At 36.7% G+C, this 21,241-nt stretch overlaps 1 protein-coding gene across 42 annotated transcripts in view; it reads right to left on the bottom strand.

The window, feature by feature from the left end:
• The window catches only part of WNK1 (WNK lysine deficient protein kinase 1), a 161,835-nt gene that overhangs the window by 77,850 nt on the left and 62,744 nt on the right, over positions 1 to 21,241 (bottom strand). For all 42 annotated transcript variants that reach the window (XM_034935104.3, XM_034935107.3, XM_034935109.3 and 39 more), the window contains exons 2-4: positions 19,356 to 19,528; positions 5,964 to 6,184; positions 3,080 to 3,237 (exon numbers count right to left, since the gene is read on the bottom strand). In XM_034935104.3, coding sequence (XP_034790995.2) covers positions 3,080 to 3,237; positions 5,964 to 6,184; positions 19,356 to 19,528 — 552 coding nt within the window. The remainder of the gene's footprint in view (positions 1 to 3,079; positions 3,238 to 5,963; positions 6,185 to 19,355; positions 19,529 to 21,241) is intronic.

Raw genomic sequence — 21,241 nt, 5'->3', positions numbered from 1 at the left:
AAGATGTGAAATCAGAGTTGTGGCAATGGGAATGAAGAAGGCTTGCATCTAAGAGGTATTCTGAAGCAAGAACCTTATAAACTGGAAGTCGTAGAAGCAGCGAGTAAAAAACAAGACATCAAATATACCTCTTAAGTTTTCTACAATTTTAAACAAAATAAAGGAGGAAATTACCCAATAAACAGTCGACCCTATGCTCAAAGGAAAAAAAAAAAGAGAGAATGTAAATTACAACGCATCAGGGGAAGAAAGGGGAATAATAAGAGACATGAACTGGGAATGATGATACAGAACTCTGAAAGGCAAAGCAGATGAGCTTTCTAAGGGCATAAATGTAGAATAATGATTAGGGTACTTATCAGAATCATCTGAAGGCACAAAAAAATTTCTCCTGCCCCCATTCAGCCCAAATTGAGAGTCAGTGCTTCAGGGATTACAATTATATTGTGTATTAGAATCTGGGTGAGTATTAAGAAGAAGTTAATAAATTTAACAGTAAGGCCTCAGGCCAGACACTTGTAGACATACACCTAATAATACTAACTGACAAAATACCATCTCAATTACAAAGCCAGAAGTAACTTGAGAGTTACGCGCTTTCTCCATAAACAATAGCTGTCATTTTTACTGGGTATGAAACCTCAAACTTCATATGAAATTAAACTAATTGTCCAAAGTAGCTCCATATCCATCAACAACAGAATCACATACAAATATACAACAAGGATATTGAAGGAATATTCACAGCAATAAATAATTATAATTAATCTTTGACTCCAAAGATTTCTCCCAAGCCTTTATGAAGAGGTAAGATTTGGTCTACCTAAAGCAAAATGTTTCCTATCAGTTTTTAATAATAAACATTTCTGGCTCATGCCTGTAATTCCAGCACTTTGGGAGGCAGAGGTGGGCGGATCACAAGGTCAGGAGATCGAGACCAACCTGGCTAACACGGTGAAACCCCATCTCTACTAAAAATACAAAAAATTAGCCAGGTGTGGTGGCGGGCACCTGTAGTCCCAGCTACTTGGGAGGCTGAGGCAGGAGAATAGCGTGAACCCGGGAGGCGGAGCTTGCAGTGAGCCGAGATGGCGCCACTGCACTCCAGCCTGGGCGACAGAGCGAGACTCCGTCTCAAAAAATAAATAAATAAATAAATAATTAAAAATAAACATTTCCATTCTGTTCAGCTATCAAAATCTAAATAAGCAATTTATAATTACATCTTCTATATCAAAATTCAACTAAATTACATCACTAAAAATGAAATAATGGGATACTATGAGCCTCTCGGTGCAATATAACATATACAGCACCACATATTAAGTATCCTTGCAAAAAATGTTTAGCCTAAATTTTATCAAGACTTTTGAACAGTGGTTCTCAAACTTTTGTCTCAGGACCCCTTTATACTCTTAAAATTAACGTTATTGGGGACCTCAGAGGGATTTTGTCTATGTGTGTTACATCTATTAATATTTACCGTGGCAGATGGTAAAGCTGAGAAAGTTTAAAAATATTTATTAATTCATTAAAAATTATAACTCATTATGTTACAAATATATATATTTAAAATTAAAAAGTCAGTATTTTCCAAAACAAGAAAAATTTAGTGATAAGACTGGTATTGTTTTACATTTTTGTAATCTTTTTAAATATATGGTTTAATGGAAGACAAATGAATTTTTTTTTTTTTTTTTTTTTGAGACAGAGTCTTACACTCTGTCACCCAGGCTGGAGTGCAGTGGCACAATCTTGGCTCACTGCAACCTCCACCTCCCGGGTTCCAGAGATTCTCGGGCCTCAGCCTCCAAAGTAGCTAGGATTACAGGGGTGCACCACCACGCCCGGCTAATTTTTGTATTTTTAGTAGAGATGGGGTTTCACCATGTTGGCCAGTCTAGTCTCATACTCCTGACCTCAAGGGATCCACCCGCCTCGGCCTCCCAAAGTGCTGAGATTACAGGCATAAGCCACAACGCCCGGCCCTACAAATGAATTCTTTTATATGCTTCTGTATGTACTCTGCTGCAATATCATATGTGCAGTATCATATAGCCTCTGGAAAACGACAACGTACACTCTTGGGTGAATGCGAGTAAAAAAGACAAAATTATTTTTACATTGTTAACCTACCCCAACCATTTTAAGGTAAACTTCTCTTTACAGAAATATAGAAGAATAAACCAGTTAAATGACACCACAAGGAAAATTCAGAATGCGGAACATTCCTCGAAATAATCTAATTTTCTCAATAAATCTCTGACATGCAGAAAAAGAAAGTAAAAGCAATAGTTCTAGATTAAGAACTACAACAATAAAATATATTTTGTGGACCTTGATGGAGCCTGTTTTGAACACTGTCAACGGACGTTTTTGAAACAATGGAGAGAATATCTGAACAGGTTCAGGGTATTGGATGATGCAGAAATGATTGTTAATTTTTTCAGGCATAATATGGTTATGTAAGAAAATGTATTTTAGAGTAGCATAATGAAGCATGTAGTGATAAAGTAAAATGAATCATAACAACTACCTTTCAGGTTTCAATTAGACAGCTGTAGAAAATATCTCTGTCAGCAGACATGAACTACCATGGGTAATTTAAACTACAATAAGGTATTTATTTATGCCTTAAATATGGTAGGTACTAATATATAAGATTTAATAAATCAACTCAAGTCATTCAGAGAAAAGTCAGTGAACAAATTAATTTGACAAAGCATCTTGAATTAAAAACATTACTTTTAACTCTGACCTATGTGGTGGGAGACAATAGGAGTTTAGCCGAATTAATAGGGGGTGAAAAAGTAGGTAATGAGGGTGTGTTTTTAAACATAATAAAGATTTAAATGAATGCAAGGTGGGTACAGGATAAACTAGTGGTTCTTTGATCTTTATCTTTCACTGTATCATGAGCAATAGCCTTACACATACCTCAATACCACCCCCCGAACCCCAACAGTTCACTCAGTATGCCTTCCACTATTGTCCTCTTTTACATGGTTTGATGTCATCCACCTTGGGATTCTTTGTTAGATATGCCCCAAGTTCAACAATCAGTTAGGGGAATACTTACACTGGTCACGCGACGGTAGATCTGCGCAGCATTTTGGCACTCCGAGTAAGGATATTCAGATGTAGCCATCTCAAGCATGCACATCCCAAAAGCATAAACGTCAACGGATTCATCATATTTCTCCTCATACATCTCAGGGGCCATGAACTCTGGGGTACCTTAAATTAAAAGAACGATTCAGACTCAATGCGAGCAGAAGCTTCAGACGTTACTCACCGGGGTGAGAAGCAGAGGGGTTGACCTGTGAGAGAGAAGAAATTGGAATGGGGAGAAAAAAGGAAAGGGGGAGAAAAGAGGAAGGAAATCTTCTCAGTCAGTCTGTTCCATCAAATATCTCATAAAAGATCTTCCACTGCAAGGCCTTTATATGAAACTGGAATAAGGTCAAGGATCTATTTATTGATTTACTGTGTAAAATGAATTTCTTTATACAATATGTCAAAATAAAGCCTTGGCTAAGATAATAAACTAATATAATTCATATTGAAAACAAATAGAAGGAAAAGGAAAGACACTATGCAAGGAACAAAGCAGATATAATGGTACATCTGTAAGATAAGATGATGGGTTTAAAAAGATCAAAATACTTGTGTGCCCACTAATGTATGGTAGCTGTAGGGTTAATATTTACAGCTACACTCTTGGCATTAACACTCAATCTAATTAGTTTCACTTTTTAAGAAGGCCTTGCAGTGAAAAACCCGATATTCAATACATTTTTCAAAAAATGAAATAAAACGTAATTGTCTCCAAAGGCCACTCACCAGAGCCCTTTTCTTCACATACTTACCATCCCACCTGCAGTACACAAATAAGCCTACTATAGACACAAGAAATGTAGTGAGGGACATCCTACAGGCAAAAAGACAAACACACACACAAATATAGAACCCAAATACAGACTGATTTATGAGCACAGTGTGTGATCCCACAAGACTAGGTTTTGTAATGCTTCCAGAAAATTAGGTCTGCATACCTCAAATTATTAGGCATTTCCAAGAAACAGGCATGCACACTATGATTTAATCAACAAAGAAAATAAAAACTCTATTGGGCCAGAGATTTCAGGATGCCAAAGACAATCAAAGAAATGTTTCCTGTGAAGAAGGCAAAAAAAGAAATTCAGCTTTAAATGACACTTTTCCCATTCTTCTTGTGAATGTATTGTAAGAAAATGCGAGAGCATTCCTAACCCTAGTCACATAATATTCCAAGGAGAACACTGTTTTTGAAAGATGTACAAATAACTGGTGTTCTGTGTTTTTCCTAGTAATACTTAGTATCCAAGTTCACTTAAAAATTAATGGATTTCTTTTGTTATTGTCACCTTTTGGAGGGAGTAAATAGAATGTTTATGAAGACCTCAAGTTTTTAAATTGTGATATCCTCTTCATAGAGTGAAAGCTTATCAAAATAGGCATTAAATTATTTTTCCAGCTTTGAGTTTCTAACATATAAAGTCTGAAAGGGACAGCCTTGTTCTTTAGATAAGTGATTCTCAACAGGGGGCAATTTTGTCTTCTAGGGGCCATATATAGCAATGTCTGGACACACTTTTGGTTATAACAACTAGAAGGCAGGTACACAGGGAGCGTGCTACTGGTATCTAGTGGGTAGAGGCTGGGAATGTTGCCCCAGAGTCTTACAACGTACAAGACAGCCCCTTGCAACAAAGAATTGTCCAACCCCAAATCTCAGTAGTATTGAGGTTGAGAAACACTCTTTTAGATAGATCATAAGTTCTGAAGAGTGAGACTAAGAAAAAAGTTGATAAAACCAACTTTTCAGAATGAATTGTCATATTTATTTTCACAAAATGTTAGGAGGCTATTCTTTTTATTTTTTTTATTTTGGAGATGGAGTCTTGCTCTGTTGCCCAGGCTAGAGTGCAGTGGCGCAATCTCAGCTCACTGCAACCTCCACCTCCTGGGTTCAAGTGATTCTCCTGCCCTAGCTGGGACTACAGGCACCCGCCACCACACCCGGCTAATTTTTTTGTTTTTATATTTTTAATAGAGATGGGGTTTCTCCATCTTAGCCAGACTGGTCTCAAACTCCTGACCTCAAGTGACCCTCCCACCTCAGCCTCCCAAAGTGCTGGGATTACAGGCATGAGCCATTGCGCTTTGCCAATATTCTTGAATATACATATCTATCCAACAGACATTTTATATGTTTAAAAATTTAATTTTTATCTTTTAATTTTAGAAAGTAAAACTAAATATAAATTCCATTTCTTTCATGAAGTGACATACTGTATGTATTACATAAATAGTGTATAATGTTAAGTATCAACAGTGTGTAATGAAAAGATGGCTGGCTGGGCGGGGTGGCTCACGCCTGTAATCCCAACACTTTAGGAGGCCAAGGCAGGTGGATCACTTGAGGCCAGGAGTTCGAGACCAGCCTGGCCAACATGGTGAAACTCCATTTCTACTAAAAATACAAAAATTAGCCAGGCATGGTGATGCAAGCCTGTAATCCCAGCTACTCGGGAGGCTGAGGCACAAGAATCGCTTGAACCCGGTGGGTGGAGGTTGCAGTGAGCTGAGCTCGTGCCACTGCACTCTAGCCTGGGTGACAGAGAGAGACTCCATCTCAACAACAACAACAACAACAACAACAAAAAAGGCTGTTACATTAGGTTTTATCAACAAAGTTCACTTTATTTCTTGTAACGTAATGTTATCAATAGTCTCTAAGATGATTCCAAGAAGCACAAATATAGAGAATCCTACATCTCATAAGTACAATGGATCACCTCCTGAGTTCAAGCTATGAATTTCTTAAGGTTTATATCACTTAAAACTCTGACAGGGCCAGGATTCTAAATAAAAGGAATGTCAGAAAGCCAGTCAGGCTCCAAGGTACACCTGAAACATACCTATCACACTCTTGGCAAAAGAAGCCCGCTTCAGGGTTGCCAGACCGAGGTCTCCAATCTTGACTGAGCCAGTAGGGCCGGTGATAAAGATGTTGTCACATTTAAGATCGCGGTGAATGATAGGTGGAGTTCGAGTATGAAGAAACTGAAGACCTTTAAGGATCTGACGGCACCAGCTTCTTAGAACTTTGATCTTCATCACTTTAAACCTTTTCAGATACCTAGAAAAAGCAAAGTATACCAAACAAGTTATCAATGATAGGAGTTTGTTGCTTTGAAGAATTCCATTAAATTCTAACATGACTGGAGATGGGAATATCAAATTTAGCATACTAAGATTCAGTAACACTAAAGGTTAATGATACTTTTAGTAAGCAGGGCTACGATAGTTTAAAATAAAAATTCTATTAAGAGACACAGAAAAATAAGTCTTCCAAATGCTTTTTCATCTAAACAATGATAGTATTAGGTAACTAGTTTTTTCTTAAAGAAATGGGAGATCAAGTTGGCTATATCAGCTAAATATTTCAGAGCCAAAAATTTTTAATTAGTGATTGGTAAGAGAATTATGGTAACAAAGCACCAAATATGAATTCCTTAACATTAGGTCACCATTTAAACGATTAAGAGGTAGAGTTCTGCTTCTGTTAAATAGTGGAGTAGTTCTATCAGACACAGATGTATTTATAAACTCTAGTAAAAAATATACAAAACAACTATTACTTGAAGGCTCTGGAGAGCAATCAAAATCAGTCATAGTTGGAAGGGACAAAGGGAAAGCACTACTTGAGTTTCCTTCTTTATAATACATTTTTACCTAAGGAAAGGGCCTGTTCTGATTCTGCAGGTCTGCTAAACCCCAGATAGAAATGGCGACTGAGTTTGGAATGACCACAGCATCAAGAACAGTGCTGTCTAACAGACCTTTCTGCAAGGACGGTCTGTCCAATAAAGTTGCCACTAGCCAAATATGACTACTCAAATGTAGATTAACTAAAATAAAAAATTTCATTTCTCAGTTGCACTAGCCACATTTCACGTGCTGAACAGCCACATGAGGCAAATGGCTACCATTCTGGATGGTGTACGTTATACAACATTTCCATGATGGCAGAAAGTTCTACTGGACAGCACAGATCTAGAAAGGAAAGGAGGAAATCTCAGAAAGCAGGAACCAAAGGAGAGCCCTAAATTCTGTGTATTCACTCTGCCCAAATCTCTAGTTGACCTCTGAAATACATGAATGTAGGAAAGATTCCAAGCAGCCCAAGTATGCTAAAAGAACTGAACAGAGACCTCTGGTGCTACCCACTGTAGAAAAGATACATCTGGGGATTGAGTTCCAATGCCTATTTTATCTGGAAATATTCAGGAAAAAAAGAGCACTAAAAATGTTAAATAGAAAAGACTACATTTTCCTTTCAGTATCTTTAAAATACACACACGATTAGTTAAAGGAAAATCTATAATACTGTGATATATATGATATGCTTATATATTCTATTAAATAATTATTGTTTTTCAGTTCCTGAATTTGTTTAATTTTTGTAATTTCTATGTCTTTACTGATATTCTCTATTTGTTGAGCTAAAATTTTCTATACTCTTAACATTTGGCTGTCACTGTTTCCTGCATTTAGTATTCCAATTTTGTTGAATAGGCACTATAATTACTCCCATTTAATAATGACTTATCTATGTACTTGTATAAGATATGAAATTACTTATGTAATCTTGTACTTGTATAAGATATGAAAATTACAGCATACAGAACAAGCGGTAGAGGGGTTATATGAAAACTTTATTTGTGCAAAGGTCTTGTATTTTACATGAAATTGTACAGTATTAGTCCTAAATAAATTGTGAAAAGTAACAATGTAAATGTAATCTTCAGGGCAACTACTTAAAATGAAAAACATGTAGAGATCCAGATCTAACTAAAAATCAAATAGCAGAACTAAAATAAAATTTTACTTCATTTGGGTGGGCTAATTGAAGAAAACTAATAGCAAAAGTGGGTTTTATGGTTTAAAAAATATATCAAAACAGTCATGCTGGATGGAGGGTAAGGAAAAGGCTGCCTGGAAAGCAGCATAAGGGCATTTTCTGATATGATGGAAATGTTCTCTATCTTGAGAGTTTTGGTTACACGAATGAATGCCTTGTCAAAACTCATTCAATCGTACAATAATAATTTATTCTATCCTGATGCTGTTTGGAGGTAAAAGAAAAATAAAGTACACAAATACTGGAACTCTAACGAAATGCATACTGAAAGGTTTACGGGTGAAGCATATTGAATTATTTTATGTTACAATTTATTTTATTATGGAATGAATAAGATAGATGGATGGAGGATGAATAAATGGACATATTAATAATATGGTAAGGCAAGTGATGCAAAAAGTAACAACAGAATCTTGGTGCTGAGTGTGTGCTCACTGTATGCTTCTTTTGCCTTTTCTATATAATTTTTAGAATTTTATAATAAAATATTGGAAAGTTTATTTGTCGTTAGTCCTCCTTATAAACATCCTATTTTTAAACAAAAGGGTATCCTACTATGAACTTTATATTACTTCTCTCTTTTTTTTTAACTATTCCCATAGCACCTCCCTAATTACAGAAAACCTGTTTATCCTTTAAGATCTACTTAAATTATATCTATCATTTTAGTAAAGACCTTCAAGATTATCTCAGCTAGCAGGAGGGAATCATATCTTTGTCTCAATTGCTATTCAAGTGAAAATTACACATATATTATGATTGACATTTCATTTTAAGAACCTATTCTACGGGAATTGTGTACAAACATGATTATTATAGCAATGTTTATAAGGAAAGTATAAGGACAAGAAGGAATCCAATCTGCTCCATATTACAAATGGAACATTTCTAAACTCAGAGAAGCTAAGTTTGGTGAGAATGAAAAGTGGTTATAAAAATATGAATATTAATTAAAATCACCATAACCAACCACATCTTGAGAAAGAAAAGTGACAATTAGGCACCATCAGTGCAGATAGGACAAAAAAAAAAGATGTCTCTGCCAGGTGCAGTGGCTGACACTGGCTCACTCCCAGCACTTTGGGAGGCTGAGGTGGATGGATCACCTGAGGTCAGGAGTTCAAGACCAGCCTGACCAATATGGCGAAACATGGTGTCTACTAAAAACATAAAAATTAGCTGGGCATGGTGGCATGTGCCTATAGCCCCAGCTACTCGGGAGGCTGAGGTTGGAGAATCGCTTGAACCCGGGAGGCAGAGGTTGCAGTGAGCCGAGATCACGCCACTGCACTCCACCCTGGGCAACACAGAGCGAGACTCCATCTCGGAAAAAAAAAAAAAAAAAGATGTCTCTGATATATCAAGCACTTCAGGGTCTTCCATTATGACTGATTTTTGCCCAACCACATTGAAGACAAAGCCCAATTGCTGAAAAGCTCCACTCTCATAAGCAGAGCTCTTAATCAGTTCTTCAGTACTAAGATATTTACTAAAAACAATCAACTCATGGTTAAATGGGGATAATTATAGTACCTATGCCAAAACTTTGCAGACTAAATGCTGAGAACAATGGCTGCTAAATATTAAGAGTACAAAGAATATTCTATTGAAGTAGAGAATATCAACAGAGACAGAAACTTTAAAAAGGAACCAAGTAGAAATTGAGGTGCTGAAAAATACTGTGAAGATTCACTAACAGATTTCAACAGCATATGTGAACACACAGAAGAAAAAGGCAATAAACTTGAAAATAGCAAGTGAAACTGTACAGTCTGAGGAGCAGAAATGAGCAGAGTCTAAGAAATCTGTGGGACACCATCAAGTTGACCAAAATATACACAATGGGAGTCCTAGATAAAGAAGACAGAAAAGAGCAGAAAGAATATTTAAGAAAATAATGGCCACAAATTTCCCAAACTTAGTAAAAGACATGAATCTACACATCCAAAAAGTTCAACAAACTCTAAGGATAAATGCAAATAGATCCACAATGAGAAACACTATATTCAAACTGTTAAAAGGCAAAGACAAAGAGAGAATCTTGAAAGTAGCAAGGGAGAAGTGACTTATGACCATGGGATCCTCAATAAGATTATGAGCTGATTTTTCAGCAAAAACCATAGAGGGCAGAAAGCAGTGGGATGACATATTTAAAGTGCTAAAAGAAACAAAAGCAAAACCCCCAAAAAAACCTGAAGACTGCCAACCAAGAATTATATATCAGCAAAACTATACTGCAGAAATGAAAGAGAAATTAAGATATTCCCAGGTAAATAAAAGCTGGAAGAGTTTGACAGTAGTACACCTTCCCTAAAAGAAATGCTAAAGAGAATCCTTAGAGGAAATAAAAGAACACTAGACAATAACTTGAAGCCATAAAACCAAATCAAATCTCTGGTAAAGTCCACCACACATCTAAATATTAAAACCAGTATTAATGTATTTTTGGTTTATAATTCCTTTTATTTCCTACATGATTTAAAAGACAAATGCATGTAAAATAACGATTATAAAACTATGCTAATGGGTACACAATGTATAAAGATAAAATTTGAGACAATGAAAACATAAAATGGGAAGGAGGAGTGAGGCTGTATAGGATCAGAGATTTATATGCTATATTAAAGCTAAGTTGGTATCAATTCAGGGTGGACTGTTGGAGGTTTATGATGTTAACTGTGATCCTCAAGGTAACCACTGAAAAAATATCTAAATATATACACAAAAGGAAATGAGAAAGGAATCAAAATGGTATACTACAAAAGAAAAATAAATACATTTAAAAAGGTAGTAATGAAGGAGATAAGGAGCAAAAAACAGTAGAAGACTGTCTCTAGGAATGTGATATATTACGGCTGAGGGCGGTGGCTCACGCCTGTAATCCCAGCACTTTGGGAGGCTGAGGTGGGCGGGACCACAAGGTCAGGAGTTTGAGACCAGCCTGACCAACATGGTGAAACCCCGTCTCTACTAAAAATACAAAAATTAGCTGGGCGTGGTGGTGGGTACCTATAATCCCAGCTACTCAGGAGGCTGAGGCAGGAGAATCGCTTGAACCCGGAAGGCGGGGGTTGCAGTGAGCTGAGACTGTGCCACTGCACTCCAGTCTGGGCAACAGAGCGAGGCTCCGTCTCAAAAAAAAAAAAGGTACAAGACATACAGAAAACAAACAGCAAAATGGCAAATCATTCATTTTGACTAATTAAATGTAAATAAACTCTCCTACGAAAAACAGAGATGGGCAGAATGGATTTTTAAAAAAGAAAGAAAAAAAGCCAACTATATACTGTCTACAAGAGACTCATTATAGATCCAAGGACAGAAATAGGTTGAAATTCAAAGGATGAAAGAAAAATGATATTCTATGCTAATAGTAAATAAAAGAGGGTGAGGTAGCAAAACTAGTATCAGGCAAAATAAGTAAAAATACTGATGCAAGAGATAAAGAAGAGCATGATGTATTGATAAAAGGGCCAATCCATAAAAAATAACAATTATATACATCAAACAATAAAGCCACCAAATAATGAAGCAAACATTCACAGAATTAAAGGGAGGAAATTAGTAGACACTACAGTAATAGTTGGAGACTTCAGTATTCCACTTTCAATAATGGATAAAAAATCTAGACAAAAGATGAGTAAGAAAACAGAAGACTTGAACAATATTATAAACCACCAAAAGGTAACAGACATATATAGAACACATTGCCCAACAACAAGTGAATATATATTCTCAACTGTACATGGAACATTCCTTCAAGAAATCTCCAAAGAAAAGTCTAGGACTGGATGGCTTCACTGATGAGTTCTACCAAACATTTACAGGAGAATTAACACAAATCCTACTCTTCCAAAAAGCAAAAGTGGAGGAAACACTTTCTAAATCATTCTGTGAGGCCAGTATTGCCCTGATACTGAAGATACCACAAGAAAACTATAGACTAACACCGTTATTAATGTAGATGTAAAAACTCTCAACAAAATATTGGCAAGCCAAACCCAACTGCATAGTAAAAGAATTATACACCATTTATCAATGAAATGCAAGGGTGATTCAACATAAGAAAATTAATCAGTATATCACACTAATAGAATGAAGTGGTTTCATGATTATCTAACTTGATGCAGAAGAGTATTTGACAAAATCTAACACCTTTCCAAAAAAAAAAAATACTCAAGAAACTAGGATAGGAATAGCAGAGAACTTCCTCAACATGATAAAGAACATTTATGAAAAACTCACAGCTAACATATACTCAATGGTGAAAGACCAAAAGCTTTCTCCTTAAAATCAGTAATATGACAAGTATAATCAATGCTAATCATAATTCAAGTTCTAGCCAAAACAGTTAGACAAGAAAAAGAAATAAAGGCATTCAAATCTGAAAGAACTATCTATTCACATATGACTTGATCCAATATATAAAAATCCCAAAGAATGGCTAGGTGTGGTGGCACACACCTGTAATCTCAGCACTTCGGGAGCCAGAGGCAAGGGAGATCACTTGAGGCCAGGAATTTGTGACTAGCATAAGCAATATATTGAGACCCTATCTTTATGAAAAATTTAAAAATTAGCCAGGCATGGTGGTACACACCTGGAGTCCCAGCTACTCAGGAGGCTGAGGTGGGAGGATCCTTTAAGCCTAGAGTTCAAGTCTGTAGTGAGCTATGACTGCACCACTGCACTCCAGCCTCGGTGACAGAGTGAAACCCCATCTGTTAAAAAAAAAAAAAAAACCCCAAAGAATGAACACACACACAGACGAGCTAATACAAGAATTCAGTAAAGTTGCAAAAGTACAAGACTGACACACAAAAATCAGTTGTATTTATATATACCAGCAATTAACAATCTGAAAAGGAAATTAAGAAAACAATTTCATTTGCAATAGCATATAAAGGATCTAGGAATAAATTTAACCAAGGATGTGAAAGACTTGTATAATGAAACTACAAAACATTGCTGAAAGAAATTAAAAAAGACATAAATAAATGGACAGACACCCTGTGTTCACGGATTAGAAGACAATATAGTTAAAGATGGTGATACTATACAAAGTGATCTACAGATTCAACATAATTTCTGTCAAAATTCCAACAGCCTTTTCTTGTAGAAATGGAAATCTAATCCTCAAATTCACATGGAATTTCAAGAAGACCCCAACTGTCAAAAACAATAGTGAAAAAGAAGAACAAAATTGGAGAAGTCACTTCTAATTTTCAAAATTTACAAAAATTACTACAGTAATCAGAGCAATGTGGTACTGGCCTAAGAACAGACATGTAGGCCAATGAAATAGAATTGAGAGTCCAGAAATAAACCTATACATATGATTAAATAATTTTTGAGAAGAGTACCAAGACCATTCAATGGGTAAAAGTCTCTTCAACAAATGATGCTGGGATAACTGGACATCAAAATGTAAAAGAATGAAATCAGACCCTACCTCACGGCATATACAAAAGTTAACTTAAAAATGGAACAATAACCTAAATAGAAAAGTTAAATTGATAGAACTCTTAGAAGAAAACTTAGGGATACATCTGTATGCCCTTGGTTATTTATGACAATGGACTCTTAACATGACACCAAAAGCCCAACCATCAAAAGACAAAGCAGATACATTGGATTTTATCAAAATTTAAAACTTGGCACAGGCTTGAGCATCCCAATCAGAAAATCCAAGATCCAAAATGCTCCAGTAGAAAATCTGAACTTGAGCACCAACATGACACACAACAAAAATGCTCATTTGAACATTTTGGAGTTCAGATTTGGGAGGCTTAACTGGTAAGTATAATTCAAAGTTCCAATATCTGAAAAAATTCAAAGCCCTTCTGGTCCCAAGCATTTCGGATAAGAGATACTATACTCAATCTGTACATCATAGAACATTATCAAGGAGCAAAAAAGGCAACCTATAGGAGAAAATATCTGCATATCATGGATCTGGACAAGGGTCTAATTTCTAAAATATATAAAGAACTCTAATAAATCAACAAAAAAACAAGCAATCCAATAAAAAATGAGCAAAGAACTTGAATAAACATTTCTCCAAAGATACACAAATAGCCAATAAGCATATGAAAAGATGTTCCACATTATTAATCATTAGGGGAATGCAAATGTAATCCATAATGAGGTATCATGTCACTCCCAGTAGGATGCCTCCTCAAAAAGTTAAACGAAGATTTCCACATGACTCAGCAATTCCATTCCCAGCATACAGCCAAAAGAAATGAAAACAGGTACTCAAAAAAATACTTCTGCACAAATATTTATAGCAGCAGTACTCATAATAGCCAAAAGGTGGATACAGCCCAAATGTTCATCAATGGATGTATAAACAAACTGTGATATTTCCATGCAATGCAATGTTATTCAGTCATAAAAGGGGATGAAGTACTGATGCGTGCAATCACGATGATCCTCGAAAACACCATGCTAAGTGAAAGACGCCAAACACAAGGATCCATAACATACTTTGAGTCTATTTATAGGACATATCCTGATTAGATAAATCCATAGAGATGGTAAAAAGTTGGTAGTTGTCAGGAGCTGAGGGTTGGGAGAAATGGGAAATTGTTCCACAGGCATAGAGTTTGTGACATGAAAAGCATTCTAGAAATTGCACAGAAATGTGTTTGTATTAACACTACTGAACTATACACTTAAAAATGGTTAAGATGGTAAATTTTATGTTTTTTACAATAAAAAAATCCCATCCACGAATGGCTAGTCCCAGTGATCAGGTAGTCCAACCGCTTGTTTTACATACACATGGGGAACTGAAGCCCAAATAAGGTTAGCTATTTGCCCAAAATCACAGCTGGTCAGAGGCAGCGCTGGGAGTAGTCACAACTTCTACTCCAAGTCTAACGCTCTTTCTACTTAATAAACCCTCCTGTTGGCATAAGCCTCTGAAGCTCAGAAACTGAAAATTTCTTTTTAATTGTAAAAAGAAAAAGAACTTAGATAATGTGCAATTAAAGAAAAAATATGCTGCCTGGCTGGAGGAAGGGAAATGTGGAGTAACTGCTTAATGGGCACAGAGTGTTCTTCTGAGGTGATTAAAATGTTTAGTAACTTGACAGATGTGGTACTTACAAAACATTGTGAATGTACTAAGTGCCACTGAATTGTACTTTCTAAAATGTTAATTGTATGATATTTGAATTTCATGTCTATTTAAAAAAATACGTCTAAATTTATTTCAACTTTTAATCCAAATTTTTTTTCTTTTTCTTTTTTTGAGATGGAGTCTCACTCTGTCACCCAGGCTAGAGTGCAGTGGCACCATCTCGGCTCACTGCAACCTCCACTTCCAGGGTCAAGCGATTCTCTTGCCTCAGCCTCCCGGGTAGCTGGGATTACAGGCGCCCGCCATCATGCCCAGCTAATTTTTCGTATTTTTAGTAGAGATGGGGTTTCACCATGTTGGACAGGCTGGTTTCGAACTGACCTCAGGTGATCCTGACCTCAGGTGATCCATCCGCCTCAGCCTCTCAAAGTGCTGGGATTACAGGTGTGAACTACCACGCCTGGCCTTAATCCAAATTTTCTGACTCATACATTCCCATCTTATTTTTCAGCTATGGGTGTTTTATCTGTTTCAATGTAAATATACATAGAGAACAAAGATACAAACTCAAAAGGTCCAAAAAGCATGCATTTTGGAATTAATTCCCATTCCTTCCCAATTTGCCTCTCCAAATGCTGCCAATGGTCCTAGTTATCCATTCTTCCAGAAATGAATATGAATGTTTTCAATCTACTTGCTTAGGAATCTGTATACATTCTCAATCAGAGTTCTTAAATTCTGAAATTTTTCTTTTTCTCATTCTCTCTACTTTTTCATTTTTATTTTTGAGATGGAGTCTCGCTCTGTCACCCAGGCTGGAGTGCAGAGGCATGATCTCGGCTCATTGCAACCTCCACCTCCTGGGCTCAAGTGATTCTCTGCCTCAGCCTCCAGAGTAGCTAGGACTATAGGGAAACCCCTTTTAGATAATTAAATCTAACTGGGTCTTCTCACTACTATGTCATCCTCTTTAAATATTTTCTGTCTTTTGTGTGCGTTCTGTTGCTCATTTCTTCATAGTTAATATTCCTGTCAATTCAATTCAGTCTGCTGTTTAACCGTTAGACCATTTATGTTTGAATTTTAATGTTCTTATTTCTAGAAGTTCTTCAGAAGCTTTTAAATTATGCCTGTCTTTTTTTTCTTTGGTGTCTTATTCCTTCAATTCCTTCTTTTCTCTTTATACACTTCATATACACTTACAAATATCTTTACTGACATCATTGTGTAAATAATTGTTTGTAATCACTTTCAGACTTGTCCATGATATCTTTAATTGTTGCAGTGCTATTTTCTGGTTGTGTCTATTCACCTTCATTGGTGTGATTTGTAATTTAATTGTGAGGTCATCTTCTTTGGAAACAGTTTTGCCTCTGGACACTGACCAAGGAACTGTGAAAATGTCCCCGGGAGTTTTCTTTCCGTTCCTGATCAATTATCATGTATGTTCTTCGGTTTGGGATTCTTGTACCAAGTAGATGGTACAAATTTATGTTATAGCGCCATCTACATATGAGATGGAAGAATACCAAACAGGCTGGGCACCGTGGCTCATGCTTGTAATCCCAGCCGTTTGGGAGGTCAAATCGGGATGAGGCCAAATCAGGATGAGCTCAGGAGTTTGAGAGCAGCCTGGGCAACAAAATAGACACTGTCTCTACTAAAAAAAAAATTGTTTTTTTATTAGACAGGTATGGTGGTGAGCAACTATAGTCCCAGGTAGTGGGGAGGCTGAGGTGGAAGGATTCCCTGAGCCCAGGAGTTTGAGGCTGCAGTGAGCTATGATTGTGCTGCTGCACTCTGTCCTGGGCAACCGAGTGAGACCCTGTCTCCAAAAAAAGAAAAAGAAAAGATTAGTTTACAGAATAATTAAGAACACTGGTAGCATTTGATGTGAATTTCTATTTTTCATAGGTCTCCCCTCTTATCCACAGTCTTCTGCACACAGGTAAAATTCCTTGCAGCTTTCACTGGCTAGAGCACTGAGGTCTCTCTTTTCATGGATAGTTCAGTTTTTTGACACAGGCTAAGTTCTAGCTCCCCTCTCTACCTAGTTCTAAGGCTTTCTGTCCTTGCATGGACATTAAAACTAGCATCAACTCCTCAACCAATATGTGGTCTAAAATCCCAGAGTCTAAGTTCCTGTTTTGGCTTTGAGTTATCTCTGCTTATTATCTGGAAGTTAACCTTTCTTTCCTTAAAGCTTAGACACGTATTGGAAAAAGCTTTTATTATATTCCACATTTCAGTTTGTTGGTGTGGGACAGCCATTCCACAGGGGCTTATTACTCCACTATGTTACCCAAAGCTCCTCAATATAGTTTTTAAAACAAGTAAACCATTGTATTTTAGAGTAATCTTAGGCATGCCAGACAAACTGTTGACAACCAAGTAAGTATCCAAACCAGTGGAAAGAATCTCAAGATGTACACATAATTATTACCACATAATTCTCCTTAATTCATTCAAACACTTATCATTCAGTATTAGACATTTCCAGTAGAATGTGATATCTAGCACTTGTTCATAGTACTATAGTGCTAGTTAGCACATTCTAATGGAAGAAAAGAGAGTATCAAGAAGCCTGACTAACTAGGATAAAGGTATTGCCATAAACAACAGTGGAAGTTGGATAAAGAAATTAGAATTTGCAGGACAGAAATGATCTGTTCATGTTTCAACATGTTAACCGTAAGCATTTCAGAAAACATGCAAGTGACTATATCCAGGTGCTGTAACACTGTATTCGAATGATCTGGAATTAATCAGCTCAGCAGTATTAACTTTAACAATTAATAAAGAATATATGCCACAGTGACAATTTAAAAATATCCAGTTTCACCAAATAAAAAATTTATACAAGGTAACTTACTACAGGTTCTTCTCTGAGTAAAAACAGATCCTCTAAGATACCAGGGGTCCCCAACCACTGGGCCACAGATCGATATCAGTCCATGGCCTTTTAGGAACCTGGCCACACAGCAGGAGGTGAGTGGCAGGCGAGCAAGCAAAGCTTCATCTGTATTTACAGCTGCTCCCTCACTGCTCGCATTACCACCTGAGCTCTGGCTCCTGTCAGCAGCATTAGATTTCTCATAGGACCATGAACCCTACTGTGAACTGTGCATGCAAGGGATCTAGGTTGAGCGTTCGTTATGAGAATCTAATGCCTGATGATCTGCCCTGTCTCCCATCACCCCCAGATGGGACAGTTTAGTTGCAGGAAAACAAGCTCAGGGCTCCCACTGATTCTACATTATGGTGAGTTGTATAACTATTTCATTATATATTTTAATGTAATAATAATAGAAATAGAGTGCACAATAAATGTAATGTGCTTGAATCATTCCAAACTTCCCCAGCCCCACCCCCACACCAGTTCATGGAAAAACTGTCTTCCACGAAACCAATCCCTGATGCCAAAAAGGTTGGGGACTGCTGCTCTAAGAAACCTGGGATTACAAAGGCATACTCCAACTCTTACCAAAAGCTCTTTACAATAAGTAACGGGAGATTTCTGCATTAAACCTATTTCTGTGAAAGGAATGATAGATCTAGCTATTTGGGGATTAATTTCTGATGTTATGGGAAATGGAACTAAAAGTATTTTTTAAGTGATAACTGTCACAATATAATCTGCATCTGATATAAAAGTTGCAGGGATATAGCAAAGCACAATACAAATGAAAAAAATAGGTAGTTTCTCAATAAACCTTAATCTCATTTTAACCACTAGAGGGCTACCTTGACATTTGATTTCTGATTCCTTAGCCACTCTTTTTTTTGAGACAGAGTCTCACCTAGGCTGGAATGAAGTGAGGTGATCTCAGCTCACTGCAACCTCCGCCTCCTGGGTTCAAGAGATTCTCCTGCCTCAGCCTCCCGAGTAGCTGGGATTACAGGTGCATGCCACCATGCCCGGCTAATTTTTGTACTTTTAGTAGAGACGGGGTTTCACCACATTGGCCAGGCTGGTCTCGAACTCCTGACCTCAGGTCAGGTGATCCAACCTCAGGTGATCCGCCTGCCCCGGCCTCCCAAAGTGCTGGGATTACAGGAATGAGCCACCATGCTCGGCCATAACTTCTCATTTCAATACTTACCAAGAAATAATTATCAAATCACTTTATATACTAGAGGACTTTGTGGGCAAGGAAATATGCTAATACAGTAACAGTCGGAAGGACTGTTCCCTTCTTAGTAGGCTGAACAACAAAAGTAAAACTGGTAGAGCTGAAATTTAAAAAATCAAATTCTCTCATACTTCTTGGTCAGCTTTTGTAATACTGATGAACTTACGTTTTAAGTGTTCCAGATGTCATAAGTTCAGTCACCAAAACAATGCACTTCTTTCCTTTTACTGTGGATTCCCAGGAATCATAAAATCTAACAATATTGGGATGCTGAAGACCTTTTAACATTTCAGCTTCTTCTTTAAATCTCTGCCTCTCAGACTTTGTTAATTTTCGATCCTAAAATCAAAAACCAAAACAGAATGTGGTTTAAAATGATAAAACACCAAATCAGACAGTTAATCTTAGACACTTAAACATTACTAAATCATGATCGATGGTGTTTAAAAAATGCAAATGCTGAAGTTATAAATGATAAGATTTGGATTATATACATTCATGCTTGAGATCATTTTAGTATCTTTACTGTTAATGTGTAACTCAGATATAGTCTCATTTTTGTAAGGTGCAGTTAACTTTCCATATCCAACATAAGTCATCAATTGCTAGACATGCAATTTAATATCAGGAAATGAACACAGGCTTTGGAGGCAGAAAGACCTAAATATAAATTCCAGTTCTATCTTTGCCTTGATTAAAATCAATCTATCTTTAACCAAAACATTGTTTTTATTTTTGTTTGTTTGTTTAAAAGACAGGAAGTCACTCTTTGACCAAGGCTGGAATGCAGCGGTGCTATCATAGCTCACTGCAGCCTCAAATCCTGGGCTCAAGGGATCCTCCCACCTCAGCCTCCAGAGTAGCTAGGACTACAGGCATGTGCCACCTTGCCCGGCTAATTTTTTAATTTTTTGTAGAGATGAGGTCTTGCTATGATGCACTGGCTGGTCTTGAACTTCTGGTGATCCTCCTACTTTGGCATCCCAAAGCCTGGGATTACAGGTGTGAGCCACTGCATGAAGCCTAATTTTTTTTTTCTTTTAAGCAATAACTTAAATACTCAAGTATTTGTCTTCAAGTCAGGAAAATTATCAGTATCTCTCTAAACACTGTCTCCTCTCATTCTCTTTTTCTCCCCTTCCAACTCTTCTTTTCTTTTTAAACAATTTTTAAATGTGTGTGAGTATATGTATAACTTTAGTTTATCCTTAATATCCTTTAATTTCTCTCTCATTTTCCATTTCCTTCTGTATGCTACTTTCTGGGCAATGTTTTCTGATCTACCTTCTTGTTCATTAATTTTTCTCTTCAGTTATTACATCAATTATTAATTGAACTTTAAGGTTCTCACTCTGTCACCAAAAGTACCCAATAAGGAATGTAATAAAAGGAAACCAAGTTACTACTCCTGTTTCTACTCTGCCCAATAGCATTAAAACCAATGGATACTATGTACATGCCTCTTACATAACACTTAATCACAGGCAACATTATATTGACTCTTATCCCCCATAGAATAAGCCCTCAGAGGCTTTATTTTGTCATGAAAAGGCAGTGACAAAATACCTTTTTGTGTTCTATCTTTAGCACCTGACAACCTAGCATAGTGACTTGTTCAACAGCCATTTGTTGAATGAATTCCATAAATGTCTTTTCCCCTCAATACCCCTTTAAAAGTGTGTGTGTGTCCTTAATAAGCAGTTAGCATTTCCCCAAGGATAAAAAATTCCTGTGACTTAAAAGAAAAATGAGAATTGAAATTGGGCCTCTGAGTCTCAGTTAAGTCCAACACAACCCATACAGAATGATCAACTTGCAAAGGTCCCAGCTTTTGATTTTTAAAAATGGTTTGTAAAAGCTTATTGTAAAAAAGCTGCCAACTACTTATTTATAGCAAAGCATAGAGGGAAAAAAATGGGGGACTTCTTTGCCATCAAAAATCCGTGTTTAATTTTCCTTGAGAATACACTGAATGACAATCTAAAAATTCCATAGAAATATTTAGAATATTTTATCTCTAATTTGCCCAGAAGACATCTATACTATAAATAC

Source organism: Pan paniscus, chromosome 10, assembly GCF_029289425.2.
Source record: "Pan paniscus chromosome 10, NHGRI_mPanPan1-v2.0_pri, whole genome shotgun sequence".
Lineage (NCBI taxonomy): Eukaryota > Metazoa > Chordata > Mammalia > Primates > Hominidae > Pan > Pan paniscus.
The sequence above is the reverse complement of the archived record's forward strand: the minus strand, read 5'-3'. Positions and strand labels throughout refer to the sequence as shown.